Source organism: Anabrus simplex, chromosome 2 (assembly GCF_040414725.1).
Source record: "Anabrus simplex isolate iqAnaSimp1 chromosome 2, ASM4041472v1, whole genome shotgun sequence".
Lineage (NCBI taxonomy): Eukaryota > Metazoa > Arthropoda > Insecta > Orthoptera > Tettigoniidae > Anabrus > Anabrus simplex.
The window spans coordinates 634340698-634362575 of NC_090266.1; the positions used below are offsets into that span (position 1 = coordinate 634340698).

Here is a 21878-nt window from a genome sequence, read left to right on the forward strand (position 1 = left end):
CTGACAAAATGAAAGGAAATAGTTAATAAGTAAATGAAAAATGAGCGCAACATTTCTGTGCTGTTATTGCGACAGTCTACGATGAATTTCTGACAATAAACAATGCGAGTTGTCTATGCTTATTCATAAACTTTTCAGGTCAATGAAAGAACGGTGGACACTGAAAGAAAAGGCTGTAAGCATTCAGTCATATTGTTATTAATGAGACAGATTTCAAAAACCGTAGTTGCAGCCATGCGTGAACATTGCTCGAAGGAACAATAGCTACTGTGGATTTCTTTTGCTAGATGCTTTACGTCGCACCGACACAAATAGGTCTTATGGCGACGATGGGACAGGAAAGGGCTAGGAGTGGGAAGGAAGCGGCCGTGGCCTTAATTAAGGTACAGCCCCAGCATTTGCCTGGTGTGAAAATGGGAAACCACGGAAAATCATCTTCACGGCCGCCGACAGTGGGGTTCGAACCTGCTATCTCCCGAATACTGGATACTGGCCGCAGTTAAGCAACTGCAGCTATCGAGCTCGGTCTACTATGGAATTGCCACCGGGCATTTCTAATAGAAGGCTTATTCTTCTTTTTCCTAATCTGTTTACATTCCAGGGTTGGTTTTCCCTCGGACTCAGCGAGGGATCCCACCTCTACCGCCTGAAGGGCAGTGTCCTGGAGCGTGAGACATTGGGTCGGGGATACAACTGGGGAGAATGACCAGTACCTCGCCCAGGCGGCCTCACCTTCTATGCTGAACAGGGGTCTTGTGTAGGCCTTGCGGCGGAATGGGGAGATTGGAAGGGATAGACAAGGAAGAGGGAAGGAAGCGGCCGCGGCCTTAAGTTAGGTACCATCCCGGCATTTGCCTGGAAAAGTGCGAAACTACGGGAAACCACTTTCAGGATGGCTGAGGTGGGAATCGAACCACCTCTACCCACTTGACCTCCCGAGGCTTAGTGGACTCCGTTCCAGCCCTCGTACCACTTTTCAAATTTCGTGGCGGAACTGGGAATGGAACACGGGCCTCCGGGGGTTGGCAGCTAATCACACTAACCACTATACCACAGAGGTGGACAGAAGGCTAATTACCGGGCAGTAAGTGCCGATAGGTAATGTAATGGACCCGTTTAATTAAAACGTCCGTAATAATAATGTTACTACTACTACTACTACTACTACTACTACTACTATCTTTACGTTCCACTAACTAATTTTCACGGTTTTCGAAGACACTGAAGTGCCAGAATTTTGTAAAGCAGTACGTTTTTAAATGCAAGTAAATCCACAGACACGAGACTGGCGTATTTCAGCACCTTCAAATACCACCGAACTCAGCCGCCATCGAACCTGCCAAGGTGGGATCAGAAGACCAGCGCTCTATCGTCCGAGCTACGCAGACTGGCATTGGGGCTTAGAGTAAGTTGATCGTGCGGTTAGGGGCGCGCAGCTGTGAGCTTGTATTCTGGTGATAGTGGGTTCGAACTCCACTGTCGGTAGCCGGGAAGATGGTTTTCCGTAGTTTCCCATTTTCACATCAGGGAAATGCTGGAACTGTACCTTTATTAGACTTCGAACGCTTCCTTCCCACTTGTATCCGTTTTCTCTCCCACTGTCGCCGTAAGACCTATTTGTGTCGGTGCGACGTAAAACAATTTGTAAGTACATGCTTCGGTAATTTCGGAGACATGTCTGCAATTATATTATTAATAATAATTCGGACATGTTAAAAGTTCACTATTTTCTTTAGTGTTTTCTGACAGATTACGAGCTACGAAGTTTGAGTGGGGCGATTAACTTTTATTTTCATAATAGTCAGTAATAATAGACTAACACAGTTTTTATAATAATATTGTTAGTGGCTTTTCGACGGATGCAAGCTAATCGCACGGCCAACTCGCCCAATAATAATAATAATTATAATAATAATAATAATAATAATAATAATAATAATAATAATAATAATAATAATAATAATAATAATAATAATAAATCTTCACGTGCCAATGGAGACGCGCGGTGTCGGAATTTAGCCCACTGGTATTCTTTAACGTGCCCGTAAATCTACCGATCAGAAGCGGTCGTATTTGAGCACCTTCAAATACCAGCGGACTGAGCTAGGATCGAGCCTGCTAAGTTCATGAAACCAGTGCTTGAACCGTCTGAGCCACTCAGCCTGGCAACGTTTATTTTGATACGTTGAATAGGCACTGCAAAATCAGCAGTAAGCTAGAAGGTTCTCATTTACATTTAAACATGTTCTCTTCGGTTGGAAGCACGAAAGGAAGGTACGTTTAATTAATTTATGTTTATAACATGTCCCTTACTGGTATGAAGTAAAACGTTCGATGTGTTTTGACATTTCAATTCCGATACTACTCACTTTGAAATTCTATCCCATGCATTCTTTCGTTGACGTAATAAACTTTATTTACGTACACGTCAACACGGGTTGTTTCTGCATACGGCGAGTAGGACTCCCAAAAGACCATGATATTGAAATCGCACTGTGGGAGAATATTCCACGTAAGCAGTTCGACAAAAGCACTAGACCTGTCACATGCTGGTTGTCTGCTGTTCTTAGCGACGGGGATGTCGCTGGACGGGTTCCCCACCCCTACATGAAACCGGTCTGTCTGACCTTGACCTGAATAACAGCTGTCAGAGATGCGAATTATCGTCCGTGCTTTGCGTTTTAAGGGCCGATGACATTAAGACAGCAATTATCATCATCATCATCATCGTCGTCGTCGTCGTCGTCGTCGTCGTCGTCACGAATAAATATTCAATAAAATAATCGTTTTATATTCATCATTACTGAAATAGGAACTATAAGTTAACATTTAACTTAAGAAGATTGCCTAGAGTGTTTTGTTAATTTATAAAGGAAAGTTTAACATTTCTTTTAATGCAATCTGTATGTTTTGTTTTCTAAACTGTTGTACTGTGATGTTTAACATAGGTATATTATGTTGTTCACAGGCGTTTTCGTGTACGTTCGTAAATCCGTACTTTTCTATTCGAGATAGTCTTGTTACCGTCCACCTGGAATTACGGAGCCCGTACTGTATGTTAGTTCATTATTTTTCTACAACAGAGTGTTACGAATGCGACTGTAGTACCCGCGACCACGCCACTCTTATGTCTGTGTCACTAATGTGCACTTTGTTCAGCTGTGTGCTGCTTGACTATGTGGCTCTCATTACCTTCTTCTTCCTCTTCTTCTACTGCAGCCTTATGTCTTAACAGGTATACTGTATTCTACCGACATCATCTCAACACGCAGTAGCGTAATCTGCTGCGATTTACCGAGCTCGATAGCTGCAGTCGCTTAAGTCCGGCTCCATGGCTAAATGGTTAGCGTGCTGGCCTTTGGTCACAGGGGTACCGTGTTCGATTCCCGGGAGGGTCGGAAATTTAACCTTAATTGGTTAAATTTGCTGGCACGGGAACTGGGTGTATGTGCCATCTTCATCATCATTTCATCCTCATCACGACGCGCAGGTCGCCTACGGGAGTCAAATCAAAAGACCTGCATCTGGCGAGCCGAACTTATCCTCGGACACTCCCGGCACTAAAAGCCATACGACATTTCACTTCAGTGTGGCCAGTATCCATTATTCGGGAGATAGTGGGTTCGAACCCCACTCTCGGCAGCCCAGAAGATGGTTTTCCGTGGTTTCCCATTCTCACATCAGACAAATGCTGGTGCTGTACCATTAATGCCACGGCCGCTTCCTTCCCTGTCCTAGCCCGTTCCAGTCCCATCGTCGCCATAATGCCTATCTGTGTAGGTGCGACGTAAAGCCAATTGCTGCTGCGATTTGTTATTAGCACCATCATAGTAAAATGTAATATAGTTGTGGCGGAATCTTCTTAGATAAGTTCGACATCTGTGGATTGTGTATAATTTGATAACTCATCTGTACTCATGAAAGCGACCGTCGGCCTGGCGTTCAGGTTAATAACTACATGTCTCTAACGTGTAACCTTGTTTATGTTTCTTATATTTGTAGATGTGTATGTTTGATGTTTATACACAATACGAGATTACAGCTGACTCATCCCCACGAGCTTGACCTGGTTCTCGCTTTACGCATAGTAATCTGTAGGTAACTACTGCGACCGATGCTAACTCACGTGACATACATTTCATCTTGTTTCCTCTTAAACCACGCATATTTTACTATTTTCTTCCACATATTTCAGCTTTTAATGACCTAATAATAATAATAATAATAATAATAATAATAATAATAATAATAATAATAATAATAATAACGTTAAGTGCTTTACGTCCCACTAACTACTTCTACGGTTTTCTGAGACGCTGAGGCGCCCGAATTTAGTCCCGCACAGTTCTTTTTATGTACCAGTAAATCTGCCGACACGAGGCTGACCTACAGTATTTGAGCACCTTCAAATACCACCGGACTGGGCCAGGTTCGAACCTGTAAAGTTGGAATCAAAAGGCCTGCACCTCAACCGTCTGAGCAACTCAGCCCGGAAGGAGGCATGAAATGTAGGTACGTTTAATTTATTTAGTTGTATAACATGTCCAATATTCCTTTGAAACTAAACGTTCGATGTGTTTCGATAATTCAATTCCGATGCTACTCACTTGGGCATCCCATAACTGCTTTCGTTGGCGTAAGGACCTGCCATCTTTCTTGTACCTTTACGCAATGCACAACGGGGATCTACTGTATTTCACGTCCCGGCGCGCCTATACCAACCAATAATTATATCACACGCTCGTACAGGTCCCGCACGGATTCAGGTTTTCAGGTCATTTCCATACTCGCTAGACCACGGGGCTGATGACCACACATATCCCAATCCCGTAAAGGACATAACAGCAAATGAACCAGTATTAACGCTGAGAATTCGGAACATCCAGGGTCCGAAACCGATGACCAGGGTTGTCTGAAGCCCCTAAGACGGAAACTGAATACTGACAACTACGAAACCACTCTGGCGAGAATGTAACGTAACAAGGCATACGCTACTGTAGTAGCCACCTTCAGCTGTTATCGTAGCTCAGTTGCTCTTAAACATAAAACCAGTTTGACAAGTATGTTACGTAACATCTCGTGCACTGCATAGGAAGCGTTCAGCTGTTGTACGTAAACATAAACAGAAACCAGTTTGGCACGCATGGCGCGTGACTCGCCTGTTCTCAAAGGGAAGCTATTCATTCACAAGAACAAGGCATACTACCTATTCTAAAAACATCGTGTCTCTTTGCTCTCGAAAATAACTTCCGAGAATTTCTAAAAGTTTGATATATAGTGGTTCGTCACATCGTTCTCTATTGCTAGAAGAAATATCTGCAGGTATACACCTAACACCCTGTATAACGGACTCGTAAGGTGTACTTCGCTGACACTTTGAATACATCTAGAAATAATTATATATTATTACATACAGACTGTTATAACTTTCAGCGCTCAATTTGCAAGCTTCTGAGAATTAAATACGAGCCTCCACAGTCCTCTATTTGCCACTAGCTCCATGGAATCTTATCATTAAATAATCAATAATTGAGTCTAACCATTGTCACCTATGTCTCCCTTTATTTCTCTTAGCCTCCATGACTAAGTCTATTATTCCCGTACGTAACCAAACCTCCTCCATTCGCCACACATGACGCACTTTCGAAGCCGATTTACCTAATGTACAGCATCATCAATCGAGTTTGTTCCTATCTTACAATTTTCTCATTCCGAGCACCCTCCTACCATTGGTCCCATCTGGTTGTGCCATAAACAGTGTTAATGAAAACATTTCTCAACATGTTAATAAACTTTTGTTAAACTTCTTCAACATTGCGTCCACACCAAATTAGCTGTTTGAAAGGTTACAATGGATAGGGTCAGGAGGAAGAAAATACTTACAGATGCAGCTTTCATTGTTTTAGTGAGTACAATTAGACAATAGTGCAAATGCGAAGTGTAGCAAAGAAAAATATTGGAAAGGCGAGTGGAATTAAGTTTGGAGAGAACACTTATGTCAGAACTTTAAATTCATGATGCAGCAAGATTTTAAAATATTCTTGAGAATGCCTCCACATGACTTTCAGTTCTTGTTGACAGTGAATGGATCTAAAATTGCAAGTAATTATAAACATTATCGGAAAGCCGGCTCCACTTATGACAGGTTATTATTATTATTATTATTATTATTATTATTATTATTATTATTATTATTATTATTATTATTATTATTATTTTTAGGTTTTAAGGTTCCTAGCAAATGGTGACTCGGACATTTCACTTCTATACCTATTTGTCTAGAGTATCAAAACAAGCAATTATTTCAGTTATTGTGTCTGAGGTGCTTGAAGCTTTATACAACAATCTCAAGGAACTGGTAAAGGTGCGACATAAAGAAAATCTTCATTTAACGTAGTTCTTCTTATTCTTCTAGGGCTCTACAGTTCATTGTGAACTTTGGCCTCTTCAACAATCTTCCGCCATTTCCAGCTTTCTTTCGTTGAAGTTTCGCAATTTGACCTTTTTTACAGAGCGGGGTGTCAGCCCTACGTCCAACATCTTCCGGAGGACGGGTAATTTTTAATCAGGGTTTTCTTCCCTTAGCCTTTGGAGAACCAACCCCACATACTTCAAGACAGCAGCATCTTCACCATAGCCCCGTTAGCCGCCAGTTTTCAGGGTTACTGCTGGGCCTTCGCAGCTACCGAAACGGTCACGGGGCACACGCCGTCCCCACTGTACAACACCCCACCAGGCAATCCCTTACTTCATGACGTTGCCCGTCTCCCACGACGTGGACAAGGGGTTGGACTTATGGGAGACATTTAACCTAGTTAGGATAGTATTATTTTGATGATATACAAGCGATTATGGGAGGTTAAATTATTCAGCGAGGAGCGAAGCTGGAAACGAAACTACATTAGACCACAGCTAAAAGAATGTCATACAGAATTAAAGGTACTTTATATTAGAACTTTCGTTTGCGATTTGATAGTCAATTATTAGAAGGAATAAGAAATCATCGTATTCCGCGCTATGAATTTGCGTGGTCTAATTGCGTCCTTGCGCATGTGCGAACCGAAATGTTAATGAAAACACGAAAAGTGAATGAAAAGTTACATTCACAAAAGTTGAAGATATTTTGTTTATCAACACGCTCGAAAAGTTAATGAACACGCTATTTTGTTTATTAACATGCATAAATATTAATATCACAGCCACCCTCCATCACTGTGGCGTGCTTTTTGATTCGTGGACAACACACAGTGATACAACCTGTCTTGTGGACATCGCTCCACGCCAAACAATCGAACTGCTTCAGATTGCCCCAGGTACTACGGGCATACTTCAATCGTTAGACGAATTCTTCTTTCGGCGGTGGAAAGCGTTTTACCGCCGATTAACAGAAATTCTAACTTCTCGTAATGATGTTAAAGATGAGCAACACTACAGAGACACAATCCTTATCCTGCAGTCCTTCATAAATTTTCTTATTTCATCTGCACGATTTCGGGATATGATAACATATTGATGGTTTGCAACGAATTATACATGAGAACGACTCCCGCTAAATATTGTTTGGAGAAGAAGAGAGAAACATATGAAGAACAGTGCGATAATGAAGTTGTAGTCGTTGGGCTTGGTGTACAAAAGTCTTGTGTTATCCTGCAATTTATATCTGCCATTTCTTCTTTACTTGTGTGAGTGACTGACAAGTGAGTGAAACAACAATACTGCTTCAGAGCGGGTCGAGAGACTGCATGCATGTACTGTACGTCCCGCCACACCACAACTCCGAGCTGGCTCAGAGATGTCCAACTGCTCCACCCGTCATTCTTTCGTACCAGGCTTCAAGATACGATTTCAGAGCCGTGCAGTTAAATCCGGAGGCCGATCCTCCGCACGCTATTCACTTACAGTACAAAGACTGTATCAAAATAACTCAAAATATTTTTCGACCTGTCTTACCAGTTACTTCCCTTGTTAGATTTCTTCCCTGCCGAATCAGTGTAATTATTATTATTATTATTATTATTATTATTATTATTATTATTATTATTATTATTATTATTATTTTCTGTTCATTTTGGCATGCTAGAGACCGCGGGGATAGTCTTAGCTAGGGTCTTCTGCTACTTCTTGCCCCAGTACGCCTTCATTTTCTGGCTGTGTGCCTGCTTTCTTCCATCCGTCCACTTAGGTCTGGTGGTTGCTGTACCCTTTTTGCTTGTGAGGGACAGTGGGGAGACTCGCTGTAGAATGCCTGTCGGTACTGACATCGGTTCTCTGTAGTTTCTAATGGAATCAGCAGCTCCTCTAGGTCTGATTTTAGTGAGGCAATCCACTAGGTCTTGGAAGCCTTTCCCCTACTTGTCAAAGTGAGTATTTTGTTGGTGAACCTGCAGGGTTTCAGGCGGGTCATGTGCTCGTAGAAGGTCAGTCGCCTTTTCCTCATACACGTGATTATGTATTCCTGATGTTCGTAGAGCTCATTGTTGTGCCTGATCCTGTAGATGCCATCCTCCTCTCTTACGGGTCCTAGTATGCTCCTCAAGATCTTCCTCTCTTTAAGTTTTCGTTTCCTGAGTTCAGACCTCACCACCACGTCACATAAATGATCAACTGGGTTCATATCAGTCGAATGAGGTGGATAGATCAGTCGTTGAAACTCTCCAGAATACTCCTCGAACCTATTCTCGAGAAATTGTGCCTGATGCATTATCCTCCTGGAATACCTCATCGTTGTAGAGGTCGATGAAGGGCTACAGCTGATCATCAAACAGTTCAACGTAGTAGTCACTGGTCTACGACCTGTTCACGTGGATCAGTGGAACCAGGCCATGCCAAGTAAACTCACCCCACACCTGTATGGTGCCTTGTAGATAACTGGGGTTTATGGCTTCATAGGGACTGCGCCATATCCCAACCCTGCAATCAGTATGAAACAATTGGAACAGTGCCTCATCGGACCAAGCTTCATGTTGCCAGTCTTCCAGGGTCAAATTATCAACGTCAGGCGCCCAGGTGAGAAGCTGTGCCCAGTGTCATGGTATTAACAAGGGCACTCTGAAAGGCCTTCCATTCCCATATCCCACTGACGTTAAAGAACGCTGCACTGACCTGCTGGTAATGCGTCTGGTACCTCCTGCACTGAATGTGTTTAATGCACTGTTTCGAGACTGTGTGGCTTGTCTGTAACCACAGACAATTCTAGCCAGAAATAGCTAGTCGTGATCATCAAGCATCCGTGGTCAGCCACTGCGCTGTTTACTGTGGGTGGTTATGCCTTCCATGAGGTATTCCCGATACACACGTGACACCATTAATCGAGGAATGTTAAATGTCCACAGAACTTTGACAGTGGAATGTTCTATCCATCTGGCCCCCACTAGCATGCCCCGTTCGAAAGACGATAATTCACGTCACCATACAACGACCAGCACCAGCACAGAGAGTGTTTACACTCACTCTCGAGATGTCAGATCACAACTGATATAGGTCTGGGCACTTCCAAGACGTCAGGGCACAGTGGTGCTACCGACGTGTGTTACCATTAAATATTGCTTTCCAATGACTTAGGGCATGCCAGTGTATATCTCGTGTGTATGTATGTATGTATGTATGTATGTATGTATGTATGTATGTATGTATGTATGTATGTATGTATGTATGTATGTATGTATGTATGTATGTATGTATGTATGTGCAGGCAGTAGCAAATTCCACTGAAAAATGGAAAACTGCACTGGAAAAATAAGCGAAATATTACTCACCATAAAACTGCGCTGTGAAGCGAAGAGTTCCAAATGTAAATTGCACTGAGGAAATATGTTGATAATTTTTCCACGGGCTGTACTTTTGCTTTGAACCTTCGAAATATAACAGCCTCTCCTTCATTTCATTTAATTTCACTTCGCTCTCATAAATATACGTTTAGAATCATCCATACTTAGTATAAATTAGTTCTTTTCTTACTCTCTTTTCTTTTAATTTACTTCGACAGGAAATTGAATCCAGCAAAAGGATAACTTGATGGCAAGCATATTTGGCGATCATACAAATTTTAGTAAAAAATGGAAGGGTGTTTCTAGTTCTTTTAAGGAAGAAAAAGGTTCCAAGAAGGACATTCCAGGAATGATTAACGAACAAGGAGAGTGTGTATGTGAGGATCTACAGAAAGCAGAAGTACTCAGCCAGCAGTATGTTAAGATTGTTGGTTACAGCAATAATGATCAGACAGAGGAGGTGACTAATACCAAATACTTTAATACACTAATACCGGACAGCTCTATCTCAACAGCATTGAGTGGAGTGCGAACAGCGACGGTGGTGACATCTAGCGTGTTGGTGTGAACTACACACTTGTCTATGCTACAGTTGAGAGGAATGCATCTGCACTCATTGGCAATATTTTTGTTAAAATAATTGAATAATAATAATAATTAAGAATGCGATTTTAAAATATGAAATGCCTCCTTCATAAACCTCCAAACGAGCATTATGTTAGCCGTGCCTTTCGCTATGTCTTAAAAATTAAAAGCAGAATTTGTTTGAGGATCCACCCAGACTCTGGGAGGAATATTTAACAATTACGCTCTACTCTCCTTTCTAGCCTTTTCCCAATTACCTGGCGCAGCACTTTGTATGGACTTGGCCTAGTTTTGCTGCCGGATGCCCTTCCTAACACCAATCACATATGGAGGGATATATAGGCCTATTCACTATTGCGTATTTCTGTGGTTGTTTCTCGTGTGATGTGTGTGTATACTTGAAGATGTGTATGGACACGAACACAAACCCGTAGCCCCCGATCTACAGGAATTAACGTACGCGATTAAAGTTTCCGACTCAGCCGGGAATAGTACCAGGGCTCTCTGAGCCGAAGGCCAATACGCTGACCATTGCGTGGTGGTGATTATTGCTTTAAGAGGAAGTACAATTGGTCAACCATCCTCTATTAACACTAATCAGAAGGGAAATGGAAGTGGTCCAACACTCCGAAGAATGAAGATATCACAAACACACCCCCTCCACACACACATACACACACACACACACACATAAAAGAAGGGCCACGAAGCGCTAACCATTCAGCCAAAGCGCCAGAGGGGAGCAGATGACTTAACAACATCTAAGATTTTTTTTTTTTTTTTTTTTTTTGCCAGTTGCTTAACGTCGCACCGACACGGATAGGTCTTGTGGCGACGATGGGACAGGAAAGGCCTAGGAATGGGAAGGAAGCGGCCGTGGCCTTAATTAAGGTACAGCCCCAGCATTTGCCTGGTGTGAAAATGGGAAACCACGGATAACCATCTTCAGGGCTGCCGACAGTGGGGTTCGAACCCACTATCTCCCGGATGCTAGCTCACAGCTGCGCGCTCCTAACCGCGCGGCCAACTCGCCTGGTTTCCATCTAAGATTTATTAAGATTTCTGTAAAGAGAAGTTGCAGTTAAGGAATAGTAGTTTTGATCCATTATTTTGACTTCTTCTTCTAGTTCTGCTTCGGTTCAGGCGATCTTCCTAAACTCTACAGGGGAACTCACCTCACGCTTGTATCTCGCTTTTGCTGTACCGGTACTTAGAATTTTCTGTTTCACCTCTGAAGGCAGAAATACACAATCTCTCTTTGTATATATAATGCATATTGGGGTTACGTGAGTGAACTGCGATGTTCTTGACAAGGAAGAAGTGTTCAGAATTTCCTAAAATCTCTCTCACAAATTTATGCATGAAGAGTTGCCATACACACTTATTAAATTAGGCGGACTGGTGCTCAAGCCTATGCCAATAATAATTTTCTTATGCCGGGCTGAGTGGCTCAGACGGTTCCGATCCGAATTTGGTAGGTTCGATCCTGGCTCAGTCCGGCGGTATTTGAAGGTGGTCAAATACGTCAGCCTCGTGTCGGTAGATTTACCGGCACGTAAAATAATTCCTGCTTGACTAAATTCCGGCACCTCGGCGTCTCCTAAAACCGAAAAAGTAGTTAGTGGGCCGTAAAGATTATTATTATTATTATTATTATTATTATTATTATTATTATTATTATTATTATTATTATTATTATTATTATTATTATGAACATTATTGTTTTCTTACAGTAAAAGAAACTGACTGGATTCGAAACTCATGGCTTTCAGTTTCACGACTACCGCGATGACCATTATGCTACAAGCCCCCAAGTTTTCTATTGTGAAATTTATGGCACTGTTTAACAATGTGGGTCCTCAAGTTTTAGTGTACATAAGTTCCGTATTTTTTAATATTATTGGTTTTACTCTAATGAAACGTTAGCGGAACGTATTTGATTGATTTTCTAATATAAGGGGCATAGAATGTAACCTCAACACAGATGCGAGGTCATTACTTCGTTTTAATACTTGCGGTCCTTATCATTTCTCATGCCATTATCTTGCTGGGTAATTTGATCAGCGCATACCACTTTTCTTGGAATATAACTGCAGTGTAAGATTATTTAATGACAAACACTGATACATTATAAGCAACACGCCAGTGCGCCAAGAATCATGTTATTGAAGAGTTAGTCACACCAAGCCATCTAGGTAGCAGCACTATCGACTTTCTCGCTGAAAACCGCAAGCTGTCCGGTATTGTCCTATTAAAGTATTTGCTAATACTTACGAAATATTGAAATTTGCTTAAGATGACAAGACATTACTAATGCAACTTAAAAGCCGTTCGTAAATCATTTTAATTGTAATATTTTAAATACCTGTTACTTGTAACTTTGTAATATTGTCCGGCTCCATGGAAAAATGGTTAGCGTGGTGGCCTTTGGTCACAGGGGTCCCGGGTTCGATTCCCGGCAGGGTCGGGAATTTTAACCATAATTGGTTGATTTCGCTGACATTGGGGCTGGGTGTGTATGTCGTCTTCATCATCATTTCATCCTCATCACGACGCGCAGGTCGCCTACGGGAGTCAAATCAAAAGACCTGCATCTGGCGAGCCGAACTTGTCCTCGGACACTCCCGGCACTAAAAACCATAACTTATGTCATTTCATTTCATTTGTAATATTATGTTACCGAAGAAAAGTGTAATTTATTTCCTTTATGACTTTATTTTACAAGGACTTTCATGAGAGATATTATCATTTCAATTTAATATTTGTTTTATCTGATGTAATAGTATATGTATATGTGTTTCACATCATTAGGTTTGTACCTGTCTGAAGCACAATAAATAAAATAAATAAGAAATGTAGCAAAGCAGCTGGAATTGATAAAATTTCTGGGGAGATACTAAAGACAGTGGGTTTGGATATAGTACCATATATGAAGTACTTATTTGATTACTCTTTGCATGAAGGAGATATACCCAATGAATGGAGAGTTGTTACAGTAGCCCCTTTGAATAAAAGAAAGGGTGATAAACATAAAGCCGAAAATTACAGACCAGTCAGTTTCAATCAATCAAGCAATCAATACTGATCTGCATTTAGGGCAGTCGCCCAGGTGGCAGATTCCCCATCTGTTGTTTTCCTAGCCTTTCCTTAAATGATTTCAAAGAAATTGGAAATTTATTGAACATCTCCCTTGGTAAGTTATTCCAATCCTTAACTCCCCTTCCTATGAATGAATATTTGCCCCAATTTGTCCTCTTGAATTCTAACTTTATCTTCATATTGTGATATTTCCTACTTTTAAAGACGCCACTCAAACTTACTGGTCTACTTAATGTCATTCCACGCAATCTTTCCACTGACAGCTCGGAACATACCACTTAGTCGAGCAGCTCGCCTTCTTTCTCTCAACTCTTCCCAGCCCAAACTTTGCAACATTTTTGTAACGCTACTCTTTTGTTGGAAATCACCCAGAACAAATCGAGCTGATATGTGTTACTTGTAAGCTTTGCAAAAGCATTATTTCTGATTATGTTAGACATGTTTGCGAAACTAGTAACTGGCTCGATAGAAGGCACCTCGTGTTTAGGAAAGGTTATTCCAATGAATCTCAGCTTGTAGGATTCCAGCAAGATATACCAGATATCTTAGATTCGGAGATCAACTGGACTGTATCGCTATTGACCTATCTAAGGCATTTGATAGGGTACATCATGGGAGACTACTGGCAAAAATGAGTGCGAATGGACTGTAAAAACAGTGACTGAATGGGTGGCTATAATAGAAAATAGAACTCAGAAAATTAGAGTAGGTAAAGCATTATCTGATCCTGTAATCATTAAGAGGGGAATTCCGTAAAGCAGTATTACTGGACCTTGAAGTCTTCTTATATATATAAATGATACGATTAAAGAACTGGAATCAGAGATAAGGATTTTTGGCGGATGATGTTATAATATACAGAGTCATAAATAAGTTACAAGATTATGTGCAACTGCAAAAAGACCTCGAAAATTTTGTGAAATGGACAGCAGGCAATGGTATGATGATAAACAGGGTTAAAAGTCAGGTTGTGAGTTTCACTAACAGGAAAAGTCCTCTATGTTTTAATTACAGCATTGATGGAGTGAATGTCCCTTATGGGGATCACTGTAAGTACCTAGGTATTAATATAAGGAAAGATCTTCATTGGGGTAATCACATAAACGGGATTGTAAATAAAGGGTACAGATCTCTGCCCATGGTTATGAGGGTGTTTAGAGGTTGTAGTAAGGATGTAAAGGAGAGGGCTCCTAAGTCCCTGGTATGGCCTTAACTAGAGTAAGGTTTCAGTGTATGGGACCCTCACCACGATTACTTGATTGGAGAACTGGAAAAAATCTATTTAAAAAAGCCGCTCGAGTTTTCGTAGGCGATTTCCGCCAAAAGAGTAACGTTACAAAAATGTTGCAAAGTTTGGGCTGCGTAGACTTGGGATAAAGGAGACGAGTTGCTCGATTAAGTGGTATGTTCCGAGCTGTAAGTGGAAAGATGTTGTGGAATGATATTATTAGACGAGTAAGTTTGAGTGGTGTTTTCAAAAGTAGCAAAGATCACAATATGAAGATAACATTGGAATTCAAGAGGACAAATTAGGGTAAATATTCGTTTATAGGTAGAGGAGTTAGGGATTGGAATAATTTACCAAGGGAGATGTTCAATGAATTTCCAATTTCTTTGCAATGATTTAAGAAAATACTAGGTAAACAACAGATAGAAAATATGCCTAATGGGTAACTGCCCTAAACGCAGATGATTGATTGATTGATTGATTGATTGATTGATTGATTGATTGATTGATTGATTGATTGATTGATTGATTGATTGATTGATTGATTGATTGATTGATTGATTGATTGATTGATTGATTGATTGATTGATTGATTGATTGATTGATTGATTGATTGAATAGCAAGTGCTTTCCTAAATGCAATGCGATCATTTTGGCCCTACTCATAGGAACTGATTTAGTCCTGAAGGTTTTTTAATGTGAAAGAATTATTTCCTTTGTGTAGATTTTCAGTTCTGTTTATTTTGGCACAGATCTTGGTATGATAAAACATCAACTCTTCCTCGCAAATATACATGTAGGTACAGATGGGTGTCAGTAATTAAAGCTTGCTAGGAAATACTATTAAAAGATACACTGGCATGTGTAGGTTGTCCGTTTCGTCCTGATTTGGCTGCCCGCGTACTGTCAGAAAAAGGGGCACTATCCTCAATATATTTTGCAACCAATTATACAACGTTCATTAATATCTAGTGAAGTCACTGTTGGTTTCGTTTTGACTGGCATTATTGTCTTATGCACTGTACTGTCTGGACAAAAATTTTCATAAAATGCATGAAAATAATAAACAGTGCAATTTACGTCTTCTCATTTTAGAGATGCAGTGCAGCTTAAATTGTGGATTATAGATTTCTAGTCTATTTACGATCGTCTGTATGGGCTATTATTACAGAAGAGTAAATACTTGAATGATCAGGGTGCAGAGTGCTGATATCCTAAATATTACTTACTATATATATATATTGTATTAGCCATTAAAATAAAGAAAAGCAAATGTGTCAACGTTCCTTTGGCGGTGTACAGGTAATTTGAGATCATCAACAAGTGCCCTGCCCCTCATGCTTAGCTCCTAGATACCATATGCCTCACACAAGATATGGTATTCCACAGGCTTAAGCGAGAAAGTGTTAAACATACCCGAAGCTACCACCACTATTTGTTGTTTTAAAGGAGGACATAGTACTTGAAAAAGTTCGGTATGGTTAATCTGTTGTCTATGTTATTTTCAGTCGCACTGTTCAACATGACAATTCTACCGGCACCTGCTCACTTATTTTGGACCCCAAACCGGATGATATGGGAAAATGGAGGTGTGTCTTCACTCATGCAGCACAGGATGGAACATGGGAACTAGCAGCAGCGACCCTGATCCTTCATATATCTACTCCAGAGCCAGGTATCTTTACTGACATGTAAATGTGAAAGTGTTCAACTCTCTATCTTTCATGTGAGAAATGCTTGACCGATGAGCTCAAATTAGGTAAGCTTATAGCTGGTAACTTCGGTTAACGCAATGAATACTTTGTACCCTTAAAAGAAAATGTGAAACAAATCAGAGGAAAATATACGCCTGGAACTCTTACGCTGACTAAGCAGTTAGTCCTATTAAAAATGAAGCCTCCCGAGCGTGCTTAGAATTCAGCTTTCTAGAAAAACGTTTAGATGCATTTTCTTCCCAGCTCTAACAGATTTCCAGGAAAAATGCTTTTCTGTGTTTTGGTGCATGCTTTATCCCGTTAAGCCGGCCCCGTGGTGTTGGGGTAGCGTGCCTGGCTCTTACCCGGTGGCCCCGGGTTCGATTCCCGGCCAGGTCAGGGATTTTTACCTGGCCTGAGGGCTGGTTCGAGGTCCACTCAGCCTACGTGATTAGAATTGAGGAGCTATCTGACGGTGAGATAGCGGCCCCGGTCTAGAAAGCCAAGAATAACGGCCGAGAGGATTCGTCGTGCTGACCACACGACACCTCGTAATCTGCAGGCCTTCGGCTGAGCAGCGGTCGCTTGGTAGGCCAAGGCCCTTCAAGGGCTGAAGTGCCATGGGGTTTGGTTTGGTTTGGTTTGGTTTATCCCGTTAAAAACCAATATAACTGGTGAACTGTTGGTCTTATTAACAAAAGCGGCATGTATAGGCGATGCAGAACTAAATTTCCTATTCAGGTCATCATGTGTATTTTATTCATTGTAAAAACTTCCAAGATCTTCTGAAAAGGAACTGCGCAGTAAGGATTAGAATTTAATACCAATAATGTATGCTGCAATATGCGTTATAGATCAATAATATTATCGCTTTATGAAGTGTTTTAAAAGTCGCACGCAGTTCATCTGCACCAGATTCAGCTCGCTTGCGTGCAAGGTGGCGAGGCGAGGCAAAGAGGAAGAATTACCCTACCTACGTACGCGGAGACGACGGCAAAGCTTGGGGAAAAGTAACCCGTCTTTCGCAAGGTCCGGACTTCCTGGAATTTCTTTGAGTCTGGTCCAGGAATTGTCATACGTGTCACTTCCACCAGTTACGCTCTTACTGACAAGACAAGCTTCACATGCTGTTCGCATGGAAAGCTGAAGTACTGCCGTTGTCATACTAGAAAGCAAGAGCGAGCTGCCATTGGTTGAAATTCATATCGAACGGGAAATAATTCCTCGCATGCGAAGCCACGGGTAAACACTAGTCCTGTATAATTACTTGCGCCACTCTATGAAACCTGAAATACATCCAATTCCATTGAAGTGGATTAGTGACATGTATAAGTAGTCATACGTCGACATCGGTAGTATCAGTATGTCCTTTCACTGGAAGGGTGACTGGAGAATGAACCATTGTTCATACGGAGCAGTGGGGAAGGTCGTGCAGTCAAAAAGGAATGTGGAACATGGTCACAGAGTCCATGACAGGAATGATATTTTCTCTTGTCTATAGCAGTCTGTCGATTGCATAATCAAGTTATCGAAGCAAGGAAGTAGCAATTCAACATTAAGGGATGCAATGCAGTAGCCCGGAGTGCTGCAATAAGGATCTGCTCGCACGTAATATTGTTGTCATTAATGCATTCTAGTACCAATAAAATACCTTTCAGAGTTTGAAGTTGCATGATTTCGCCATGTAGGCGTACAGTACACAGTCAGTCCATACAAAGACTGCCTAACATGCACAAGACTGCTCACTTTCACTGTTCGCCTGTCAACCTTTGTTCTAGAAATTAATTGAATGGAATAATGGGTAATTCTGATCACTCTGAAGTCTAACGACTTTTCATTCTTATGTCTTAACACTACATGAGAATTTGAAATTAGGGATCGTGCCCACAACAGAAGGGATACGTATCATATTGATACGTGTATCATTAAGCTCAAATCCTTGGCTAATCAGCGGCTTTGTGAGTTTTACTGTTTTCTTCTATCTGAAAATCATCATGAATTCATGGGTTTTAGCATTCGAATATTTTTAAGTTTGTTCGAAGGGTTCCTTCATTTATCTCTCAAGGTATAGGGACTGTAATGATGCCAGTTTCTCGACATCGGGAAACCATATATTAATACTTGTGTTTGAATCTGTACTCATAAAAAGCATCTTCCTTCGATCAAGATCAATTCAGCGGCCATCAAAGAAATGAATGCTGCTCAGGTCCTAAACAAATTTGATTTTAAAAGTGCTCAAATACGCCAGCCTTGTGTCGATAGATTTACTGGTAAGTAAAACAAGTCTGTGGCACAAAATTCCTGCACTACGGCATCTCCGACTCTAGACGTCATCATATCCTATACTTAGATAGTTTCACTTTACTTTATAATAAAACTACCCGGACATATAAGAAACAAGTGTTATGAGTTATAAAACAACTATTCATTAAAATACTCCTTTTTCATTCTTTGACCTTGGCCTATCATTTGAAAATGCCGACTGTGTTGCAGGCTTGGTGCGGAGGTGAAGAAGTTAACCGAGTGCCATCTTAGCAGTGCACCAATGTTCAATGAGTTTAAAAATCAATCAGAATACGGAATTCTCAAACATAAACATCTGGAAGACTCAGAACATTTACGACAAGCTAGTACCAACATAGTCAGATCACTAACAGCAGGTGCTCTTTCTCGGAAGTAAGCTATACAAAACTATGCATGTGGTGTAAGAAGAACAATATTGCTTTATTTATTGAATTCTCCACACTGAAAATTCTATGCCTATAAGGGATTCAACCTGCTTGCTATTTACGAATCTTAAAAGATTATATCATCAAGAGTGGATCCAATTGTAGCCCCAAGATTCCAATTCATACTTTATTTAGTACGTAAATGGCATGTCCCAAGATATAATTAAATCATTATCGAAAGAATTTAGTTATGATTTATTATCAGAAATGAGAAATTGACACGAAAAGTAATTTTGAAACATTCATTCACCATGTTGAACTTTTATAACTTCGTAAAGATCTAAATGTTGACTTGCTCGATGAGGTTTATTTGTGATAATGAAATGTTGTCTGTACTGTGCGGAGCTCTTCAGTTACACGTAACAGGTTTCTTAGTGCCCAAAACGTGCTGATGGAATAAGTTAGACCAGCAACATACACAGAAAGTTACCGGACATACAACTGATGATTTCCATATCAATGAGGTCCGTTATCTATATTGATCATTACCTGAAGGGTGAAAATGCACAATGCATGCACTAATTACCGATCAAGTTGAAGTTGGTCTTGATACGGGAATATTAGTGTCTGATGAATAATGAGTAATGGGCAGCAAGGTAGCTGGCAGTTAGCTAGTGGTGTATTCAGCTTTACTAGAGAAGAGCACAAATAGTCCTATTGTCAAGAATACATCTTACATGTGGTTCAAGTTGGTTATTTCTCCAGGGTCTTCAGTTCAATAAGAGGTGCCGAAGACCTTGGTCTTGTGAAAGTGACTTGGGTAGCTTCCATGTCCAAGATGTATTTTAATAATAGATGGCAGATACCTTCGGTTTTACTTGTAATTCTTGAATCAGACTGCGTTGACATGGCGAGTTGAATTCTAGAGTAGGTTGAAATCAGGTAGTGCAGCTGAATAGTTACCCGTGCAAATTTAAAATATTTAGGATAAATTGATGTAATATGCACTTTTTTAACAGTGGGTCCAGTCATTTTGGATAAAAATTGTCAGATTCGCTTGGTGCCTTTCAAATGTTGTTCGCTCTGGAGATACCAAAGAATCTTCCGTAGTTCCGACAGCTAGATGTAGTCTTGCCATCACTGCATCCCATCTTCAAGTATCGATGAGTCCATGTAAAATTCCTGTCGGACCGGTTTTCTCCGCAATTTTAGCTTTCCCCTGTCAATTTCATTCTGGTGACATTCATAGTCGATCCTTCGTCATCTCCTCTGACGTGTGTAACAGGCATACCAAGTCGGCACGTTTCTATCCATTGGCGCTATTTAAATCTCCATCGCCTACCCGTCTCATGGCTGGAAGAAAGTTAAGTAGATTGTTCATTTATCTCACCTATCTTCTTAACAGAACCGTTCACGCTCGATGGATGGTATATCTGAGAAGATGCACCATTTAGAGATCTGACAATGAGCCTACTTGAATGCGAGGTCACAATTTGGATATTTAGTTAGAACCATTTCTAATTGTCAGTACCTACAAAGGTGACATAAAAATATTAGCTGATAATGACTCACCGGGTATGGCTATACTGTTCTATTCAAAACTCACTATGTACAAAAGGGAACGACAGAAAATCAATGTTCGATAGTTGCAGAGAGCAATCTTATATGAAATGTATTTGGTACACTTCAAAAAGGCATCATATACGAACATAAAAAAATTCAAACCAAACCTTTAACCAGTTTAAACCCATTGTCCGTTCATGAAGACAACGACATACATAGATACATACATACATACTGTGCCCTAAAATGACTTAGTCCACGTCAAGCCAATGATGAGATCGGACCAAGTGCATTATAGTGAACAATACATTCACCACAAAGTGAATTAATCTGACACATAGCTTACCTTGCCTGATTATCCTCTCCATCAGCTCCGGCGTAACAGCATCCTCAGGGATAACGGGTAAGATAAGGGTTATCGTAATAATTAAAATTAATGAAGAGGAGTAAGAAAAACATTGCAAGGTGTTAACTAACAATAGCTAAAAATAAATAACGGTTGAACTGCATCACCGATTTTAACAAACTTGTTTATTACAATAATCTAAAAATTCTGATAATCAACGAAGATCAAAATTTATAAAACTGACATGAAAGTCAATAAACAAATTAATCGGTTTCTGGACCAAAACAGGTATCTTGCGTCACATGTAGACGTTGTGGAGGAGATATCGGCCTCATGTAAAGGTTAAGCGCTGCAACAACATAATAGTTAAGTCAATTAAAATGAATTTAAATATAAATCTGCTCGTAAGCAACTCCTATCTATAAATAATCTACTTTACTTCTAACGTGAATCTATGCCACAGTGCTCCTAATTATCCTACAAGTTCTAAATAAGTATCCAATACACACAACTATCTCGGAATCGATCGCGAGACTCTCCCAAGTACAACCATATGACAACACTCAAATGAGAAGAACATATATTTTACTTCAGGCAAATACATCTATGAGTTATGTGCTTCTATGAATGACATCGACTAGCATGTATAAAATGTCATCTTCCGGACCAATATAAAAAGGTCACTACTCTCCTGAATACTTGACAGACAAACCTACAGTTTCAACATTCCAACTTCAGTGTCCTGACGTCAGAAACGAGCTATATTAGCCTCTCACCACTTCGGTTTTTTGTACCAACTGAGCCACCATACCTTTCTGCCATAAATTTCTCCCTCAGCTGACTAGACGTAAACAGAGACAAAGGGAGGTGCGATCCTCCCTTCCTTCCGGCCCATGAGTCTAACATACATATTGCCCTCATTATAAT

The 21878-nt window shown here is 40.6% G+C and overlaps 1 protein-coding gene across 1 annotated transcript in view; it reads left to right on the forward strand.

Annotated features, from left to right (window-relative positions):
* Positions 1 to 21878, forward strand: part of LOC136864295 (uncharacterized) — a 423236-nt gene that overhangs the window by 375935 nt on the left and 25423 nt on the right. Inside the window, exon 7 of the mRNA XM_067141087.2 lies at positions 16188 to 16354. Within this exon, the coding sequence (XP_066997188.2) occupies positions 16188 to 16354 (167 nt within the window). The remainder of the gene's footprint in view (positions 1 to 16187; positions 16355 to 21878) is intronic.